The sequence below is a fragment of the Cinclus cinclus genome, chromosome Z (genome assembly GCF_963662255.1).
Source record: "Cinclus cinclus chromosome Z, bCinCin1.1, whole genome shotgun sequence".
Lineage (NCBI taxonomy): Eukaryota > Metazoa > Chordata > Aves > Passeriformes > Cinclidae > Cinclus > Cinclus cinclus.
The window spans coordinates 74,638,321-74,660,274 of NC_085084.1; the positions used below are offsets into that span (position 1 = coordinate 74,638,321).

The window sequence follows — 21,954 nt, forward strand, 5'->3', positions numbered from 1 at the left end:
TTTCTGAGTGGAGTCTAGGTGCAGCTGGATCCAGGCTTAATCCCAGACTCAGTCAGCAGCTTCTGTCCAAAGGATTACATGTGCGCAATACATCCTTCATATCACTTAGCCACTATTTCAAAGATCATGCTGTTAAGCATTTGCTGTTGTGGCAAGGATTCTCCCAGCTTCATGACTAACCTTGAGCAGAGTCCTTACTCAAGGGGACATGCTGGCATGCAGCCCACTGCCATAAAGGAGAGCTCAACAGGCCCTCAGCTGTCAACTATTTATAGAATAAGACAGCTGACTCACAGTAGTATTTGCCTATCAGACGTATCTTGGGGCTGGCATGTGCTCAACTAGCCCTCAGCTGAAGGCTGCTGCTCTGGCAGGGAAAGGGCTGGGCAAGCACTGCCTCAGAGCTAGCTTTACCTCTGTGCACATCCACAGCTGACCTCCTTTGGAAGCAGACACCTCAGTCCTGTCACCACCCTGCAGGGACTCTGTGCTGTGCTGACCTGTACCTTGGGTGGTGTTTCTAGAAATGTGTGCACATAGTACATACATATCCCTTGTTCTATTGGTATTTAAGAGCACAATCTCAGCAAATGAGGTTGCTGTAGAGGGACAGCCTCTCCAAAACTGACACCTGCTGTGCCATAAGAGCAGCAGCGGCTGCTTTACAGCACCAGCTTCTCATCACACAACCTGGGCAGTGTCTAGCAGTTTAATTAATGCTGGTACACCCAGGGATCCCCACAAAAGGAAAGGAGAGCTCTGTGAAAATCAACCAGTGGAAAGGCAGTATGAAGCACAATTTCTAGAGAGAAACAGAGATGGTGGCTCCTTTACCCTGGGCCACTGGTGTCTACACGGGGTTTGCATCACCACTTAATTAAGTCCTTCTGCCCCAGGGGTACCCAATGTCTGCTCCACTGCACTGACTGCACGAGGAACAGTTACTTCTCAGCAAAGTAGAGCAGGTGCAAAATAAAGAAAATAACAACCCTCACAAAAATAACTCTAAAAGCAGCAAGGCAGTGAAAAATCAATTTCCCCCTCTTCCCCTCACAGCCGTTAGATGGAACCTTTAATCCCCATGAATGAAAGGAGGATGAAATAGATTTTGCTGAAAATTGCTGGGGTTACAGTCTTGCAGAGTCTGAATACACTAAGGGTTCAAGTGCTGATGAAATGTCACCATCACCCCTGAGTAAAATAGGTGAGAAAAGGCAGGATGAAATGCTTCTGCTCAGACAATAATGGAAATGGCAAGACATTGAGGTTTTCAAAAGGCAAGGAAGTTCAAACCTGGCCTCAGATCTGTCTGATCTTTGCTTAGGCTGTAGCAACAGCTTTTTTTTATTTTTAAATGAACTGTTATCAACCACCTTTTGAAGCTATTCAAGTTACTTAAGGTTAATAAAATGAAAAAACTGCAAAAAAACCTTAGACCAAGATTTTATTTTTGTCAGTGACAGACATTTGCCTCTTGTTAGCCAGAAGCAGAGAAAATCTCCAAACCAAACCCAGAATCAATAGATGAGATCCTTCAGCAGTAAGATAGGAAGGGCTGCTAATTATATCATGCCTTAGACTAGAGGCTTGGGAAGGAAGAGTTCCCTGGAAAGGACTGTACCTATTAAAGTGAAAAGTAGCATTTGTTTTAAAGAAGTAATCACTACCTTATTTTGTTCAGTACATTCTTGCTTCTGTGTGACAGATGCCCTTACTGTAATGACACCTCAAAGACACAAACAGGAACATCCTTTGCTCTCAATACTACTGGTTTCCTCAGCTGCTTCTTTGGCTTTACTGTGCCCTGCTTTTTCCAGACAGTGTTATCCCCTTTCTACAGCTCCGAGGACCTTACCTGCAGAGCCAGCACATTTCAGAGACTGCCTCTGGAAAGGGGCATGGTAGGCTTTGGTTAGCAGCCCAGTGCTCTGTGGCAGAGGGCCCCACAGTGAAGTCAGGAATGCCTTGCTTGGGAGCTGAGATACTGCCAGAGGCAACAACCACTATGGAAGCAGGAGGCCTCTGTTCATGTCCCTGTTTGTGTGACTGGGAGCTCTGGAGAGTCAATATACTCACAATGGCAAGAGCCCATGAGGCAAGATGGCAAGGTATCATTTTCCTTGCTCATAAAGACACTCCAGAAGCTACTGCTGCAGCACATGGTTACTATGTGGGTTCTTAAGTCTGAGGTCTATTGTTAAACTGGCATGAAAAATAATTATCAAAATCTATGTTATTCTTAACAGGGCCGTTAGAATGCCACAGATACCCCTGATTAATGTTTCCATCTTCCCTGGCAGTCACAGAAAGTTATTTCATCTTGCTTCATCTATCATTGGTTGGAAGCTAGAAAACTATTTCAACATTTTTTAAAAACTTGGGAGTTTTTTTATACAAAAAGAGGCATTTTTGACTAAAGAAAGATCCCCATTAAAATAGGCAACAGGTCCAAATGTGAAATATACTTCAAATCTGGCTCAGAACAAAAACTCTGGTTAACTAAATCAGGAAAACCACAAATTCTTTATATGCCAGGTAGAACAGATGGTGTTAAAATTCTTCTTCAGCTTGTCTGGAACGAGAGCATTTCAGCTGCAGCAGCCTCTCCACAGTGTCTGCAATGGTTCTTTCCCCATGCACCTTGTTGTCTCGGGTGCGGATGTTCACTGTTCCACTTGCCTTCTCCTTTTCACCAACAACTAGAAACAACCCAGAGGTAAAGGAATTAATTGTTTTTTCACAATTCTGTGAAAAACTACTTGGAGGGTACAGTTTCTCTGTCAAAGGCTCCTTCTACCCTTAATGGATTCCAGATGGTTTCTAAGGCCAATGCTAGATCCCCAATTCACACAACAGGATGAACATGCGGCTTCAAATCATAAAGGCTGAGTTTCAGGATGAAACTCAGGATGAGTTTCTAATTTTTCCTGCATCACTCTCTCTCAAAGAGGCTTCTCTTATGCATGCATTCCTAGATTAGAAGTGTACCACAGCTGAATACATGAAAACCTATTTAATTTGCTGAAGTAGAAGCAAGAGCATGAATTACTGGGAGGATGGAAAATCACTTAAAATTGGACCGATAAAGGGAATCTGACAAGAGACTTCATATTTATCCCCACACTGCTGACCAGAAGACAGCAAAAGGTACCAATAATGCCTTGGGTCACAGTGATCTCCCTTCAGGGACAGCTATCCAAGCCAGAAATGCCTAGGATATCAGCATGAGAGGTTCTGTGCAGTGGAGACTTTTAGGAACAAAGTGACCTAAAACACTGATTACAACTTTCTGCCTTGCTCACAGAACGATCAAACCCTGCAACAAAAGGGCCAGTCAGTACAAGGTAACTAATACATTACCCAGAATAAAGTTATACTGCGCAAGCTGAGCATTTCTGATCTTCTTGTTCAGTGTGCACCCAGGATCTACATCAACATCTGCCATAAATCCAGCATCATGGAATTGCTGCCTAACCTAAAGAAAAAAATACTTAAAACTGTCACTACTGGATATTCATGATCATGAACTATTAAATGACTTGTAGATTTAAACCCTTTCAGATTATCTGAACCCTAAAACAAAGGCACTGTCATGGATTCAGGCTTTGGAGATGAGCCTAGTTCAAGAAATTAAAATACATCAGCTATCATGCAACTATTTACACAATAAATAAGTAAGCAGTGATGTGAACATACTATGTTTGGGCTGAGTAGTGATTTGAGTTTGATACTGTAAAAGGCAACAGGATGGTGGAGCTTAGTGATTAGAAGAGATTTATCTTTTAAATTTTGCAGACCATTTTGTTTATATATTATGTGGTTGAAAAAACTACAGGCAAAGGTGTGCTGGATGTTAAATCTGCAAAGGCTCATTTTCATCTTTTTTACTGCTTTGCAAGAGGCACATGACCATGGGGGACTAGAACCTGAAGGGTAAGGCAGATCTGAGCAAGAGAAAAACTAAGTTTTGAAAAAAAAAAAAAAGTCTCACAAAGAGCAACATTTGTTATTTACATATCCAAAAATCTACCTCAGTTAGATTTAGTTAACTCAGGTTATCTTTAAGAGAACTACAACTTCAGCAGTTAATTGTCACTGTGATATAAAACATGACTGAATGTAATATGCAAAGACTTGGAATAAGTCTCTGAAATTAATAGTATTAATCATTAATAGCTTTCAGATCAATATAATATACTGAAAACAAAGCCCTGAGACCATATACATCACCTTTTGAGCATACTCATCACATGCTGGTCCCACTGGTACCACCATTACTTGCTGTGGCGACAACCAGAGTGGCCTTCAATAAACAAAACAATTTTATATAGCTTTCAGTGCTTTTTCAGCATAAAAAATACTATTTACAGAGAGGAATAAAATCTACACAAGAGACTCTTAAAGCCAGCTGCACAGATTGGGTTCAGAAGTGATGAGAGCCCTATATTAATCACAATTATTTCCCACAAAAAAACCGAGAGTCTAAAAGGATTGCAGTGTGGGCACGAGCACTTGCCAACTGGAAGATTGCTATCGTGCTTTATGACAGGTAACAAAGCCTAACTGATTGAGCTCATTACTGACTAAGCACAGGGAAACATTTACTTTCGAGTCCTGTCATAATCAGAGGGGTCACTCCCACTGGATATTAACACAGGTAAACTGGATCACCTATATTAACAACTCTACAAGACAGCCCTGCTGCAAAAGCAGTTGGGATGTATATGCTAGGGCCAGACTAGCTGTATGCTGCAATTGCATTGGCAGCATCATGTAGAATCTACCATATCTTGAATAATTTAATATCTAATGAAGATGGTTCAGAAGAAATTGCCCTGTGGTATTCCTAGGCATGTCACCCTAGCAAGCAAGTGGAAGAGACCCTCTTGCTCCCCAGTACTTGGGGCTAATTTCTCTCCCACATGAAGAGCTTGCTTGTACTGGAATAATAACTTTTCTGTAATATTACCATTTGCCTCCATAGTTCTCAGTCAGAATGGCAATCATTCTCTCCACAGATCCCAAGATAGCCCGATGAATGATAACTGGTCTCGTCTTGTCATTGCCCTCGTGGCTGTAAAGACATACTTTCATAAGGTTTTTTTCCTTGATGCAACCTTATGCCTGCAAGTGTCACTTGAAGTTAGACTGTACAGAAATTAAAACCACCAGCCTTTGGGCTTACCTGACAAAGGTGAGGTTAAATCTGACTGGCAACTGGAAGTCAAGCTGAATTGTAGCACATTGGTGGTAGCGGCCAATGGCATCCTTAATCTGAATGTCGATCTGAAGAACAAAAAGATAAACCTTTAAATTGAGAGACAAGAATTCCCCTCTGAAAGCAAGTTCATTGTTTTGAGATGGAAAGTTTCATTCAATAAAGATGAATTCTATGTAGTTTTAAACAGCATAGTTTTACTTCAGCCTTCATCAGGCTTTAAGTGATTTTCAGGGTCTGATGCAAAAAATGTTAAGAGCTAAAAACAGGGTGAGTAACTAGAGAGATAACGTATCAGGGGAAACTACATTTAATGCCTCAGACTGTATTTTGTGAGTTTCAGTCTGGAACTTTCATGGGTCTTTTCAATGAGTAAATACAGCAGAAGGTAAAAGCAGAACTGAGCGTGTCTCCCCACAAATGAGATTTGTTCAGCCTCAAAGTGGCAAATTTACACTTCTTCATTATGCAGTATTTGAAGACTTTGTAGCTTGTATTACAAAATCATGGCAGAAACATAGGACAAGAACCTGTTAAATAGTCCACTTACCAGCAGGAACTCCTATCAATCAGGAACACTTGTTCTGACCTTACAAGTCAAGCCTGTTCTTTCTTTTGTACGTAACACTTAAATCCTGAGTACCCTTGTGATACAACTTAGACACGGAAGACTTAGAGAAAAGAGTAGACTTATAGCGTCGACCTTATTCATTTGTTACATTGCTGACTTACACGTCATTTTACAAGTATATATTAGGCTATATATTGAGGGAGCATGCCTTATTTTAATTTTTGTAATAAACAGATCAGTGCTTTAACAATTCAAGATCCAAATATCTTTCAATTTTGCACACAGAATTCAGTTTATCAGAATTCAGCTAGTCAACAAAGAGCTTCTAACCAAAATAAAATATTTACAGCTTGATTTACAGCAGGTTTACTTTTGATTTACTCCTGACTAAGGATTCACTTACTGCTGGAAGGATTATTTTCAATGCAGAAGTTGCTCTGCTAAAACTGTTCTGCTAAAAGGTCTTACAGTGCCACCTTGTGTTTATGTTACCCACTAAACCTGTCAGCTGTTCAAGCAGCAGACAAATTATTTAAATTAGTGTTAAAGAAGTTAAAACTATGTGAAAACCAGCACCACAGAAGATTATTTCTGTCTCAAGTATGTTAGAGTTTATCTATCTGGAAAAACAGAGAACTTCAGTCAGACAGCATTTTAAAATGGGATAACAAAGAAATCCAAAACCCTTCTTCCTCATCCCAGTCTTTTCTGCCTTATCCAAATAGAATTAAAAGCCAAATCCAGCTAGGAGTTTGCAACAAACTAACCTTAGGTCCATAGAAAGCTCCATCACCAGGGTTTAACTCCCACTTCTCACCAAAGGCATTGAGGCTGCTTTCAAGTTGCTGGAGATAAAGGACACACACACACACACACACACTCAGCATTTCTTTACACATTAGTTTTAGGTCAGCCTGCTACTACAAATAGGTGACCCTACCAAATTCTCACTACTTCTCAGTTACTGCTGAAACACATTTATTTGCTGAAAAAAGGAAGTTTTGGAAGAGCAGCAGCTTTTTTAAAAAAAACAACTTATTTTGTCCAAATTTAAACACCCAAAATTAATGCACTCATTTTGGAAGAAGCCAAACAAGCAATTGCTAAGATACAAGAACATTTTATACTAAATTCAAAGTTTGCAGTTAATGTTGAAATGACATCTGCCCAGGTACACCAAATGTCTATTCCTGACCTATCTTCTCCCCAGCACTGCACCTGCAGTGGCCAACCCCATCCCTTTCAGCCTCACTCCTGGGAGATGGCTTTAAGTCTTATTGCAGGGGCTGACAAAATTGATTCTCTTCCTCCTTTTTAGTTTTCAAAAAAAGACAAGGGGAAAGAGCTCATTTGATGCTTACATGGAGACTGCTTCTATACTGAGAGCAAACAATTTACAGCAGCCAGACTGAACTGAAGACAAAGTTATATTGCTCATGCCCAGCCCAGCTTCACTGTACCTCCCAGAAGACAGTAAATTCTTACAGAAGATGCAACCTTACAACACTGAAAAGAATATGACTACTGTTTTACCTTTTCAGCTTGATTCCACACTTCAATATCTCCCAGGTACTTCTCAGGACGAGTGGAGAGATTCAGTTTAAACGAAAATCCGAAGACATCATATACGGTACGCAAGAATTCCAGACAGCTTTTTATCTCCTCTTCAATCTTGATAACAGAAATCATGTCTCAAATATGGAAATTTCAGTTTACCCGATTTTACTACCTGGTTTCACTTAGCAGCAGCCCCCACCTGCTCCATAGCACAGAAGATGTGAGCATCGTCCTGCTGGAACCGGCGTACTCGGGTGAGTCCTGTGAGAGCTCCTGACAGCTCGTTGCGATGCAGGACGCCAAAATCTGCCAACCGCAACGGCAGCTCGCGCCACGACCTCGGGCGATGGTCAAACATAAGGCTGAAGGAAAAATTTATTACTTGAAGCTCATTGAGAACCAAAATTCTACAAAGAACAGCCAAGGAGAAGCAGCTAGTGATGAAGCACATGCCCGTAAGGCCTTCGGTGTAATCTGGACACAGCCATCACTCTTACCTAGATTTGCCAGAAAATGATCTCCTTTTACAGCTGGCAGGCCTTCCCCTCCTCACAGAGAAGAGGTAAAACACCTCTTAAAACTGAGCATCAAAAGCTGAATGCCTGAACTGCCACAAAACTGCCAATGCCCCCGTAATGATGGGGTCACTCTAATGATGGTAAAATGACATGAGATTTCTCAGTGTCTCAAACGAAGAGAGCATGTAGACAGCAAGACATATAATTACATTATTCCTGACAGAATGAATAACTGGAGGTAGCCATCTTTATAATTACACAGGCAAAGGAAGCAGAGTGGGTTTTGTGTGGGTTTTTTTTCAGTCAGCACAATCTCTGGTAAACTGAATTTGCTATGTATTTACCAGTGTCCTGGACAGTTCATAGGCTTCAGAGCAAAGATTTCTTTCTCCACTTCAAAGGAAAACATATTGTCACTGTAATGCTGCCAGTGTCCTGAAGTCATCCACAGTTTGCTGTTGAAAACATTTGGAGTGACAACTTCCTGGAATCCACGTTTTCGATACTCACTCTAGAACACGCACAATAGATAAAATAAGTGACAAAGTAAACAACAGTAAGCACAGGCTTCAATCTGCAGCCCTAAAAATATAAAAATTATGCCACATGAAAGTCCCATGACTTAGGAAGGGAAGAGAGAAAGGAAGACAAAACTTCAAATTGGGCATGCCAGCATACATCCCTTCCACCACCCTTCCCCCAGACAATTTCTCTAGAAGAAAGTCAGCAAGAAGAACAAGTTTCCTCCCTGCAAGCAATGCAGCAGCCTCTAATTACTCGATGACCCTTGATATATCACACGGCAGCCCAAATATACAGGAATAACACAGACTTCAAACATTACAGCAGGAATATCAGAATTCTTTCCCTACATATATTTTTAAAAACAAATAGGTCTACAAGACCAAATTAAGTATGTTTATTAAAACAAATCAAAATGTATCGATGAAACTGCAGTAGTGTGAGCTTAGCTCTACTACTAGATGTCAAGAAATTCCTATGACAAAGCACCTTTATCATAACTTTAACTGCAGGTGTAACATAAACATAACTTTGCAGTGACTGTGACATGATCAATTGAAAACAAGGTTTCTTAATTCCATGGCTTACAAAATTAAAAGATAACTTGAAATGAAGGGCTATTAATACTGTCAAATGTAGCATGATGTTATGCATTTTTTTTTAAATTATGCAATCTCTCCTACAAGATTTCCAAAAGGTATTACTTACCCGTATAAATTCAATTAATGTGTTATAAATGAAAGCTCCTTTTGGCAAGAAAAAACAGCTACCAGGGCTGAGCTCATGGAAGAAAAACAGTTCTTGGTCCTGCAGGAAAATAATACTTTAAAAACGTAGTATTTGCACCCTACCTTTTTCACTTAACATTCACGAATGAATTGCTACTGACTGGACATCACTAACAAGAGTTTCAAAAAGAAAAACATGGCAAAAAAAAGCGATATCCAATACATCAGACACATTTTCACTAATATTTTTGTGTTTGTCAGCAGTTACAGGGGAAATTTTTCAGTTTCCTGTTTCATTCATTACTGAAGTGACAAAACTTTACACTTAACTCCCAACTGTGCCCCCACAGTAACCTCTGCACATTGACAAGTAAATGTTTAGTTCTGCTTCTGCAGCTCACTAATTATCTGCACATGAACTGAATGTGTGAACTATAGCTGGTCAATGTTACAAACTGCACACACCTGTGGTCTGCATATGGGGAATTTTTCAGTATTCTGTCATTACTAGCAGCAGACATTTTAACCCTGTTCAGAACTATGAGTTATCTGACAGGAGTTTCCATCTGAAAAAACAAACCCAAAAACCAGCCAACTGAAAAATACAGCTGTATACTGCAGATTCTGAAATCATGCAGAAGGAAATAACTGCATGATTAAAGTGTTTATATTCTGTTCTGATCAATGTGTGCAATAAGGATGTCATTGTGTTGAAAGCACAAAGAAGTTATTTATTTTAGGACTTTGATGCTTGTGAGAAAAGCAACCCAACCGAAAACCTCACAAAAACCAAAATCCTCACAACCCAACCTAAACTAAAATTGTGTCACACCTTGGTTGTGGCAGCAAGTATCAGCTGTCTTCAAGATGCTTCAGTTAAGGGGTTATATCCACATAGTACTTTAGAAATACTTTACTAGAAAAGCTGTCTCACCCGCCCAATTTTTCTGTGATCTCTGCTTTTAGCCTCCTCCTGGAATTTCTCCCACTCCTTCAGCATTTTTGTATCTGGGAATGAAATTCCGTAGATCCTCTGGAGGGATTCCATATCGGCCTTGCCTTCCCAATAGGTAGAAGAATTCTGCATGCAAAAAGAAATTAAACATTGAAGAAAGGGAGAAACCTCCACATTTTACTACTTCTGCCTGCTATGAAAAGGTATGCAATCGTTAATAAATCTTTACTGTGGAACAACTAAGGCACCAAGAGAATTTTAATGGGAAATTCAGAGCACTGATTGGGAAAATCCTTAAAGGTAAATACACTAAGCAAAAATGGTTTCAGGCTCCTGTATTTTTAAGAAGCCTATCTGCTTTGTAGCTATCCTATTCCAACCGTTTATTCAGAAACAGCTATAATCATCAGCTGAACAACAAAAAAAATAAACTCCAATTAACACAGTTAGGCCAAACCTTAAACCAAACTCAACACTCCTGTGCTGGAAGTGCAGGTCCTGGACACTAGCTGGGCTTCACATCGTGTGAATATCATTCTAGCATACAATCCTTTCACAATCTATAAAACCGAGTGTTTGGCCAGGTCACCCCTTTCACAGTACCTTCCAGGCTAAGCCCAAAGACAGCAACATATCTGAAATGTTCCAGTGAAAACATCTGTGTAAGGCAGTTCCAGCACTTACCTTATGAATTTTAATAGTCTTTATCTTGCCAGTATGTCTGACATGAGGGCCTCTGCATAAATCTATCAGGGGACCACACCTAAGAAAAGGAAAGCATTTATTTGGTATATTTAATCCTAGAATCATAAATCCAGTAATATTATGATCCATGAATAATTACCTGTATACTGTCGTAGTTGGGGTGTTGACCTTCTCATTCAGGATGCGACACTTGAATTTATTATACTGAGAAGAAAAGCACACACATACTTGTTAATTCCTCAATAAAGAAAGAGGCCAATACTTCAGATTATTTGCAAATCTGATGCTATGTTGCATCAGAACAGGCCTGTGAAAGAGATAAACAGGAGGATAGTAGTGGAACAAGGGGCCCAGAGAACAGGCAGTGCAATCTGTGTCCTTGGAGGTTTTGACAGCCTGACTGGACAAGGAAACCTGGTCTGACCTCAGTGTCCCCATGTCTGACCCCATACCCTGTGCATGAGACTGGAATGGACACCTACAGAGGTAACCTGAATGATGCTATGATTCTCCTGATGCCCTAACAGTGAAAGCTCATTAATGTCTTCTTCAGGAATGCCAAAAAATTATTTGCAGCTAGATACTAGAGAGAAAGTGTCAGGTTTTAGTGCTGCTTAGACTCTTTTAGAAGTCCTTGTTCTGAAAATGTTTTATGAAGTTGTCTGAATGCAGCAGCAACACAGTCACAGTATCACCATAGACAAGATAACATAACTGCACACATAATATGTTGCAAATTTACATTTCTAGGAAGTAAATAAAGCATGTGGCTTCACAGAACTCAGTTAAATCAACCTGGGGAAGAATGAGAATTCTCACAGTTTTAGAAAATCAGAATGCTTATTTCCAAGAACCTAAAACTTAATTACTTCAGTTTTGGTTTTTTTTTTTTTTGGTTAAATATCACAAATTAGTTTCTATGACTATATCACCTTAAAAAGTTAATTTTATGTACTTTCTTCTACCACTAATAAAACATGCCCTGAAGTTACAAATATTTAAAAGACTAATTGCACAAGGTTAGAAAAAAACGTCTATAATAGCCCACCTTAAACATTTCAAGCAATGTTTCCTTCTTAACTTCCAGTCTTTCAAAGGCTTGCTTTTCCTTCATTATCTTTTTGCATAATGTTTCCAAAGAAGAGAAGTCATTACTTGATACACCCCTAAAATAAAATACATGCAGAGAAGTAATTTTTTATTTCATTTGTAATTTATGATCCATGAGCAATGCACCAACCTATGGTCCTGTAAAAAACCAAAGCTATATGTAGCAGTACATGTGACTTTGCTCTAGGAACAAGCACACAACAGAAATTTTTCCATGACTGCCACCCACCCTCAGCTCCTAAAAAAATCAGAAAAACACAAAACCTACCCTTCCTCAAGAAACATGTCATAATAAAATCCATTTTCTATCGGAGGGCCATAGCATAAGCAGCCACCATAGATTCGTTCCATAGCTTCACCCATTATGTGAGCACTTGAGTGCCAGTAGACCTAACAGAAGTCAAAAAAGAAGGGATCAGTCTGAATACACACAATCCATTTCCACATTTCCAACTGTTTTATTTTAAACCTTTCCTGAAATGCTTGCTTTCAAGGATAATTGAGGCACCTCCCGTATTAGAACAGTTTTCAGAACAGAAGTGACCTGCCCAGCAGCCCTCTCATCCTCAGCATCAATGTTTCCAAAAGGCAGCACTTCCACCACAAAACTGTGGAAATGGAAAACTTACATTGTGGTAACAAACAATTCTTACTTTAAACTATTGCTCACATTATGTAATTATTGTCAAGAAATCAAGAAACTAACTCAGAAGCCTTTTTCTAATATGAACTTTAATCAATCAGATCTGCGTAATGACCAAAGATGTGCTTTCAACATAAAGCTGTGGTTCTGATACAGCAATCTTATACATGGGAAATCCTGCACGCTCCATCTTGTAGAACACATGAGATTTTGACAAAACCAAATCACTTAAGAGTTAGTCTGCCTTGGTTAGCACAAACTGAAATCATAAATTGGGAGCTGCATTTAGCCAATATGAAAATCCTAGGTTTGAATGTAAAACTTCTGTGAAGCTTCTTGTACCAACTGATTTTTTTCTAAAGAACCTATTCAAATTTACTGGGTATGCACATTAATCTGACTGAGTAGCCAAAATAAAAAAGTAGATACTTTTGCATACACAAAGAGCACTCTACTCAATACTTTTATGATTCTACATACAGTTTTGGCCCCAAAAATCAGTGCTGAAGATGTCAGTTCAAAAGACCTAGTTTACATTAAGATGAAGGCTGAAAATACAAATTTTTAACAAGAGTTATAGCAACTGCAAGCAAACTTGGCTACAAGTATACAGTAGAATGTACACTATCTGTAGTACCACAACCCCTTCAGTAAGGAACTATGGGGAAATGCAGATGGACCTAAAACACAAACCTGTTCTCATCACCTTCTGAACACAGTAAATATTTAAATAACTTCAAGATGCTGAGGTAAATGTAAACCTGAAACAAAAACCATTTTGGTAAAAGACACTCACTGCTTGAGCCTCCTCATCTTCAAACTTAAGCAGCTCCAAGGAACAATCCTCCTCCAAAGGACGGTCTAGATCCCAAACCACCTTGTTCACTTTGGCAATAACCGTGTTGTCAGCTAATCCCTGACTGCAGAACAAACACAGAAGTATAATAAGAAAGTATATTTTACTTTGAAATCAGCAAGCAGAAGTTCCCCAAATTTGCCCTCCAGTTTGATTAAGACTTTAGAAGTGCTCAGAGTGGATACAATGTTGTAAATAAATTCCTAATAAATGACCAGTTTAGCCAGTCCTGGACATTCATGAAAAATCCTACTTGTATTTCAGGGATATGGGAAGAAAACTGTGCTATATATTTAACCTTCATACATATTTGACTTAGAGGCACCATCCTCCAAGTACAAACCCAACCTCACAATCCTATTGCAATGTAAGAGAGGAACACTCTCTTGAAAGTTATCAAATGCCATTTTTGACATAGCAGCTTTGCTGTTTGTATCCATTAGGCAAAATACCCTTTTCATGATCCCAAATCACAGAAGCAAAGAAGGTTCCAATGACATAGCACCTTATTATGGACAGGGATTAAAAAAAGGACGCATTTCACCTTCAGGAACTGCCCAGTCTTTGCAATTTTAACTGTCAGGGTGTTCACTGTGAATCATTCAAAAATACTCCACAGCAGCTATGAGTAACCTGGAGATAAGTAATGCTCTTTTTAATAGATATCTCCCATGCAAATAAAAATGAAGAATACTCAAATTGTTAAATTTCTCTGTAAGCAACTGAAACATCACCCAGCAGTTATCCTCCTCAGGACAATGCAAAATGGTCTGCAGTACTAACATTCCATCTGGTAACTAATCAGCAAATCAGTTTTTAATTCAACAGCGGTATTTGGATGGAAAAATACACTGTTAGGATGTATATAAAATACCTCACTTTTATTCTTACTTAATTTAAAAAACTGTATCTTTAAAAGGCAAAATAAAATTGCACTCCAAAACTAAAACCCTACTGGCTACCCTCAGTTTATTGCATAAAAGATGCTTTGAGAAGACTTGAGATAAAAGACAAAGAAATCACACATTACCTATCCCCTTAAACTTGCTGTCTGAAGTTGACTGTGTAGCATCAGAGAATAGAAACATACCTAATTCCACAAGCAATTTGATAAGGAGTAGTCTTCCAAGATTCAGCATCAACCTGCTTGCCATCGGGTAATGTAACTTTAATGGGTTTACTGTCATTTGCAGCTCTTTCTGCTAGGAGTGCATCATGTTCAGCCTTAAGTTTATTGTACATCTCTAAACGCTCATTGATAAATGCAGGCCAAGGATTCAGCTGTAGATAACAAAGTCAAAGGATTCATCTGATTATTAATCTGATAGCACATCACGTCAAGAATGCCAACACAACCAGATACACTTTTCTTAAGCAACTATGCGATGATATCTACATATGTGTTACATGTAACCCATAATCACTGTTATTTCAGATTATACAGTATTATGTCACAATACCACAAGGCTTCAGCTTAATGAAATTGGTACCACAGTACACCTGTTCAATAAACCACATATGCTGCCAAACAACTACACCATCTAACTAACTACACAAGGACAAAAGTCAACTAGAAAAAAACAGTGTAACTTCAACATAAAACAGCATTTTTCTTACTAGGTTAAAAACCGGAGGGAACACTCTAGTCTGAGCCACCCAGAGAGGAAATGACTGCAGTTTAAACACGTGTAATGACGTCAGGACTATCCCCGGGCACAGCCGACTTTGCACAGCCCTGCATTTGGCTCAGCACCGCTGCCGAGCAGCAGCTGGCCCTCCGTGGAGTCGGAGGGAGCCGTGTTTACGCACCACGAAGACGAAAAAGACGAGAGCACCTTCAGCAAGCTTTTTTCACCTCGTAGATCTGCCGCCTGCTTCCCGCTGCAAAGAGGCGCAGGGAAAAGCAAAACCGAACCCAGCTATGGGACACTGAGCTGTTCTCCTACTACACCAATTAATGTAAAAAACACCACGGCACTTCAAGGCACGCTGTCGGAGGTGCAATTGTAACGTCCGATAAAATACTTCAGGAGGGCAAACCAGCAATAGCAGCAGGGCAGCAGAGAGGTCTCCGCGTCCTCCCACCCCCGCGGCCGAGGGACTGCTCACCTCCGACCGCCCTCCATCGCCAGCACCTTCCTTCATCTTCTTCTTCCCGCAGTCTGCTTTCTTCTCTTCCCCAGCGTCCACCTGCGGAGGGCGAGCACCGCTTAGTCAAGCCCCGGCAGTCCCTCACACCTAAGGCGCTTTAACTCCCCTCTGCCCCACACACCGCGTGAAAGACCCGACCCCCGAGTCTCGCAAAGCCCTGCGTGCCCCCAGCTCCCTTCTCCTTTTCTTCGGGGCACCGTCCCCCGGAGCTGGGGAAATCCTCGGAAGAGATCCAGCTCTCCCCTCCGCCCAGCGCAGCCCCGGTGCCGAGGGGCGGCAGGGCCCACCTGGCTGTCACCGCCCGCCATGGCCGCGCGGAGCCGCCCGGGAAGGGGCGGGCGGGCCGGGCGCAGGCGCCGCTCGGCCCGCGGCTGATGCAACCGGAGCCCGGCCCGGCCCCACCGGGGACAATGGAGCCGAGCGGGAGCGGGAGCGGGAGCGGGGGGTGGCCGGGGCCGCCCTGGGGTGGTGCGAGGGAAGGCGGCCCGGGACGGGCTGCGGCGGCTGCGCATGGCCCAGGCTGTGTCCGCGCCCGCAAGGCCGGCGAGCGCGGCCCCGCGCTCGGACAACAGCGGTCTGCTCGCTGTCGCTGGAAGAATCACAGAATCAATTAAGTTGGAAAAGATCGCCGAGATCAGCGAGTCCGACCTACGACCGAACTTGAGCTTGTCACGTAGACCACGGGGCTATAGTGCCGTGTCCAGCCTTTGTGTGAGCACCTCCAGGGACGGTGACTCCACCACCCCCTGGACAGCCTGTTCCAGTGCCGAATCATTCTCTGTGGAGAAATTCCCCCTAATGTCCAGCCCAAACCTCCCATTGCGCACCTGAAGACTGTCCTCTTGTTCTGTCAGTTACTGCCTGGGACAAGAGGTGCATTTTCTACCTGGCTACTCCCTCCTGTCAGGGAGACGTAGATGATAAGGTCCCACCTGAGCGTCCTTTTCTCCAAGCACTCCCAGCTCCCTCAGCCGATTTGTGCTCCAGAGCCTTCCCCAGCTCTGCTGCCCTTCTCTGGACTCTCTCCAGAACCCAGGGATACCTGGCTGCCATTCCCCCTGACAATGATGTTCAGTCAAGGATGGATCAGGGAATGGGAGTACTCTTTGCAAAAGAGACTTCAACAAAAAACTGATTGACCACTGTCTGATTTCCCAAGCGACGGGGAAAAGAATATGTAGAAAAGATTCTGAGGTGGTTATGTCAGACTTGAACCACAGAAGCACCTGCAGCTGTCCCAAGGGAAGCCTCAGCTCAGTGGCTCGGAAGCTATAGACACCTCTAAGGAAAGGATGCGATAGCTACATGTGGCTTTTGCTCTGCAACCATCTTTCCCTCCTTTTCTGCTGTTTTTCTCGTCTAATAATACATTTCATTTAAGAAGGTTACTATCTTGCAGCACAATCTCTTGGTGGCTGTGGTCTCCTGGAGTGGCCAGTCCCAAGGTCTTACATGTGTTTGGTGACCTTAGCCATACTAGCATATCAGTGAGAACATCCAATAGCCTAGTTTAAGCAAGATGTTCATTACCATATTTCATGTTTCCAAGAAATTGTGGCACAGCATCCTTACTTTGAAGAGAGTAAATCACAGGTCAGGTCTTGCCCTGGACTTTTGCTGCCTGCAGAGGACTCAGCCACTTCTGTCTCTTGGAACAGCTGCCTTCTCTTCATCTGCAGCAGTGACTGGGGAGCTTAAAGTGTCTAAAATGTGCTCAGATGGATATCAGGGCGCCTCAGGCTCCATGGACTTAAGTGCTGTGAGTCAAAGGTTCAGGGGAAAAAAAGGACGTTTTATATAGCTTTTAATAAACAGTGGTTATGTGTGGTGAAGAATGGCTGAGAGAATGTCACTGGGCTATTTGACCACAAATGTAGGAGCTTAAAAAAGAATGCAAATATTTTAATCTATTTGTTAAAATAGGGAAATGAGCCAGTGTAGTTTAAAGACAGAATCAGGCCTAGGTCTGAATAGTACATTTTTTGTCTGAAAGTAAAGTATGAACAGCATAATATTGGCAAAAACATTTATTAAACAGCTAAATGTAATAATATATGTACGATTTTTGTAGAAATGCAATATTTAGTAATACAAAGGGCATTTGTTTTATAATACTAATGTTTATATTTTTAGGTGGACAAATTACAAGTGGCTAAGAGACAGAACATTGCAAAACTTATAGATAAGCTATCTAAGGCCAAAATGAGCAGAAACGTATACTGATGCTGTTCAAGAGAGAAAAAAAAAAAAGTATTTCAAAAGCAATGGGGAAACCGTCTCTTGTGCCAGAAGATGGCAGCAGAGAAACACGCTAAGCTGCTGAAACACAAATTCCACTCAGCTCTTGACTTTAGGAGGTAGGTTTTATGGGAAAAAGCACAAAATAAAATGAATGTTTTACTGACTTTTCTCTTAAGCAGTGTAATTAATGGTGTGCGCCTAAATTCAGCCATGCTCTAATAGTGTAAATTTATTTCAGTGTGCTTTAATGATTATCAGCAATGAATAGATGTTTCTGGTTCATGAGAAGTTTGTTGGGAAAAATGTGGTTAGAAATTTCTAGTGGAATTGCAGGCTTAATATAATGAATTATATAATACTTGGCTTATATTTCATTTAGGAAAATGAAAGATCAAAATTAAATCCAAATGCAAATAAAAATTTAGAGCAATGAATGCAACACATTTACACCATTTAGTTGCACCAGCTGGTCAAGGGAAAACATTTGACTTGTAATACAGCACTAGGCTGTCTGTAAAGTGTCTAGTTTTGTTTATACTTGTGTACTTTTCATATACATACATTGACATATTCACTGTCGAATATTTACTGTTTTCACAAACTGAATTAATTTGAAAATAAAATTGTATGAATGCCACCCATTTACATTGGGGGTTCAAAAGATATAATTTGAATTCCAGGTCTAGTGGACTTCCACAAGCCCACTTCAAGCAAAGAGTTATTATCTCAAAATTAAGAAAACATACAATATGAGAATCTCGGGTTTAAGAATTGAGATACTTTTGCGCAGATTTCTCTTGTATTAATTTCCCCTGGGTTAATGCAACAAAGCAGTAAACTTCTTAGAAATCTATTATAACAGTCTTAGAAATGTATTTTCAGAAATTGAAAAATGTGTAAAGGTAAATTAAAAAATAAATTTGACATTAAATTTATATATTGGGAAAATAACTGAACTGATTCAAAATGGAACATGCTAGGAAAATGAAATCTAAGCCTTGACTTTTGATATTACTTCAGCTTCTGGTGACTTATTAAAATACTTATCTTTTTAGGAGGACAAGAATAATAACTGATATTTCAAGCAAAAAATAAAAAATATTTATTTGGTTCTATATCCATGATGGCTTTGTGTACAGCCACTATCATATGTAGTCTGGTAATCTTCACGCACCAAGAGGTTTGCCCAAATACTGGGCTTGTTTCTGCTTTTTCCAAGGAGTGATACACACCCGTGCATGCTAGGGGAAAAATCCTCACTAACAGCAGAAATCCCAGACCTTTAGTGAATTGGAAACACACTTTACACAGCCTTTTGCCACCTCTGTCCCCCAGGATGCAGGTCCTCTCCACTTTCCCCTCTTACCACTTCATACCTTCAGCAGTGCAGATAATACATTCAAATTACTTAGGGTCAGTTTGTTCTCTAGGGCCAGGCAGGTTTTTTGAATAAAACACAATTAGCATGTATTTGGTAAAATGTAGGAGACAACCAGTTTCATTGTTCATAGTTACAGGTGCTGAGATCAGAGGTTACAAATTCCAGGTGAAACTTCTAACCAGGGTTCACTCCTTGACATCAGATGAGCATCAGACTTCTGCTAGGAATCCTTGGGCCTTTTAAAGGAGGGAGATGCTGGGTGATTGATTTTCCCTTCACTTCTTCCCTAGCTTTTTCTCCTTTAAATAAAACAAGATTTGGCTTTCTGTTTCTTCATAACAAACATAGCAGTTACATCTCATGTCTTGTTTCCCCTGCATCTCAACTTTACCTGTAGTCACTTGGTTAAAATGTTTTAGCATTTAGCATGTATAGCTGAGCCAACAATATTTTGTCTCACATCATAAAAATTAGTAGGTGTGCATGCATTCAAACAAACTCAGCTCTTTCCGTGTTCTTTTTGTAGAGCTTAGGCATGTAATTTTGGAGGGTGCATTGTTAATCCATTATTCATCAATGTAGCTAGGATTAAGAAACTTTTCCAAACTCCTACCTTTAGGATAAACTGCCCCTGCTTCACAGTATAGCAGCAAATTCCTCCTATTCTATGATTCTATCTTCCAGTAAGATTTGCTGTTAAAACTATCATTGTTTTTCACTTAAAGCTTTTATTTTGGATGCTGGTCTCAGAAAAAATTTGCTGTGGATCCTGAGCTCCTGCCTTCCATTTCCTGTGTGTAGGTTAAGATCAAACGGTGTGGCACCAGTCATTTTACAAGGAAAATAAAATGTTAGCTATTTTGTATACTGAGGAGGAGGGGTGACAAGAAAAAAATTAAAATCACATGTGTCCTTAATCACATTGATGGTCCTTAAACGCCATGTTAAAATCACATTGATACATTTTTTTTTGCCAAACTTTTGGATCTTGGATACATCCTTTGTTTTTGTAACCAAGTTAAAACAAGCTTTAACTGAACATCACCAAGTTACTGCACTACACACATTTTTTTTTTGCTTATATGTGGAATTTTCCAGAATATAAGCTACTTTATTGTTAAACCTTTTGTTCCTAACCCAAAAATATGGTTCATTTTAGTGTGTGATTGAGAATTCAAAGTCTGAGAGTGTGGGTTTTGACAAATAAGTTTGTAATAATGGAATTCCCTTTTTTTTATTATAGATATAATTGATATTTTTTCCCTCAGAATAACATTTTCTTTTTCTGTAGTGGCAGATCAGTGATATATTTATGTAATACCTATAAAATTAGAAGATAAATTTTATAATTTCTAAAATCTAAGAAATAATTACCACAAGAAAAAAGAAAACAAACAAACAAACAAAAACCCTGTCAGATAACCTTCCTGATATTCTTACCAGAAAACACATTGATTTTCACATTATTGAGATTGAAATGTTCCTCCATCTTCTTGGTTGGCCAAGTCCTCCATGCCGTGGTATGACACGGCACATGGAGGAATTTTCTACATGATGCAATTAGAAGTAGGAAATACTTTTTCCAGTAATTTCCCAGCTACAGTCCATAACCTTTGATTTTTCCAGATTCAATTTCTTATTCCAGGCAATATCTGTCATATTCCATAGCACTGGAAATAATCCCCAGATACCAAGGGAATAAAAATGCTTGTATTGTCTTCTGCTAAGGCTCCATCTGACAATATTGGGAGGAAATTGCAGACAACACATGGAAGTCAGATATTGCATTCTAGGATTTTGTTCTTCTTGACCATATTTTTCATTGCAGTAGTGACCTAATTTCACACGTTTCCAGTGAAACTTATTTTATTTGAAAAGTCTGTTCTTGGTTTCTCTTTTTAGCTATGACTCAAATGTTCTGGTGATGTTCTCATTAACATCCTTTTTTAGTGATGTTTCATGGACACAATCCAGCAACATTGCTTCAAATAAAGGAACACATGAAAGCTTATGAGAAGAGGTACATCATAACTGTGAATTTTGTCAGACCTCTCGTGACAAGTTCTATAAAAGCTTTTTTCTTTGTGTCCTTTTCACTTGGAAGTGTTTGGAATATTACTGAAAATAGTACTAAACTGGTAAATTATTTCAAGGTTTTATAATTACAAGGATAGAGGACAGAAAACGCCTTAGTTAGCAGTAGCTACCACAAGGTGGATTCCTGAGGGACTCCATTGTTAGGAGCTGGTCAGAGGAAAAAATATTCCAAGGGGACATAAAAAGCTTAATTTAATCAGTTTACCTAGAAGAATGGGATGGGATGTCTTGGCAGTAGCATGGCATGGAAAAAACAACGCATCACTATCTTTGAAACATCTGCTCCGTATGGAAGGACCACAATATGTCTTTTCAGTCTTTTCTTTTCTAGACTTGGCAGACTTAATATTTTAACCTGTCTCAGGAAACATGCTTCCAGACCCTGACTCTTCCCTTCTCAACTCTCCAGTCTGTGATTTTCTCAAAACAATGATGCTTAAAACAAGCACAGTATTTCTGTAGAGCAGAGAGGACTATTGCTCAGACCTGACATAGGGCACTTCAGCTGATATAACAGCACAGTATCACTCACTCACTTCAGTTGGTGGCGTGTTAGGATGAGCAGCTCCATTCCATACTGTGCCCTCCTTTTTCTGTACACTTCCCTGAACAGAAGAGGACTGGGCAGTAGCAATCTTTTTCTTTGATTCCAAATTACCTCTCCAGTTCATTGGTCATAGTTTTTTAACATGTACTCTTTC

General features: G+C 40.2%; 1 protein-coding gene across 2 annotated transcripts; it reads right to left on the bottom strand.

The window, feature by feature from the left end:
- Positions 1 to 1,462: 1,462 nt before the first annotated feature.
- TARS1 (threonyl-tRNA synthetase 1) lies at positions 1,463 to 16,872 on the bottom strand. 2 transcript variants are annotated; one of them, XM_062514031.1, is made up of 19 exons: positions 16,840 to 16,872; positions 15,493 to 15,573; positions 14,474 to 14,664; positions 13,324 to 13,447; positions 12,153 to 12,274; positions 11,823 to 11,940; positions 10,914 to 10,978; positions 10,754 to 10,832; positions 10,049 to 10,195; positions 9,095 to 9,193; positions 8,209 to 8,375; positions 7,546 to 7,708; positions 7,323 to 7,460; positions 6,557 to 6,634; positions 5,186 to 5,286; positions 4,970 to 5,074; positions 4,231 to 4,303; positions 3,361 to 3,475; positions 1,463 to 2,699 (listed from the first exon to the last, which is right to left on the bottom strand). In XM_062514031.1, exons 1-19 carry the CDS (start codon positions 16,861 to 16,863, stop codon positions 2,551 to 2,553), a joined length of 2,139 nt encoding a protein of 712 aa, XP_062370015.1. In that variant the 5' UTR covers positions 16,864 to 16,872; the 3' UTR covers positions 1,463 to 2,550. The 2 variants fall into 2 exon arrangements, with proteins under 2 accessions (XP_062370015.1, XP_062370014.1); XM_062514030.1 differs by lacking the exon at positions 16,840 to 16,872 and adding an exon at positions 15,822 to 15,842.
- Positions 16,873 to 21,954: the final 5,082 nt, after the last annotated feature.

Coding starts and splice junctions, on each gene's coding strand:
- TARS1 (XM_062514031.1), bottom strand. CDS start 16,863: ATGGTTGCAGAGCAAAAGCCACAT. Junction 14,665..15,492: donor GCGATGGAGGGCGGTCGGAG/GTGAGCAGTCCC, acceptor TGTTATCTACAG/CTGAATCCTTGGCCTGCATT. Junction 5,287..6,556: donor GAGCTTTCTATGGACCTAAG/GTTAGTTTGTTG, acceptor TTTGTTCTTCAG/ATCGACATTCAGATTAAGGA.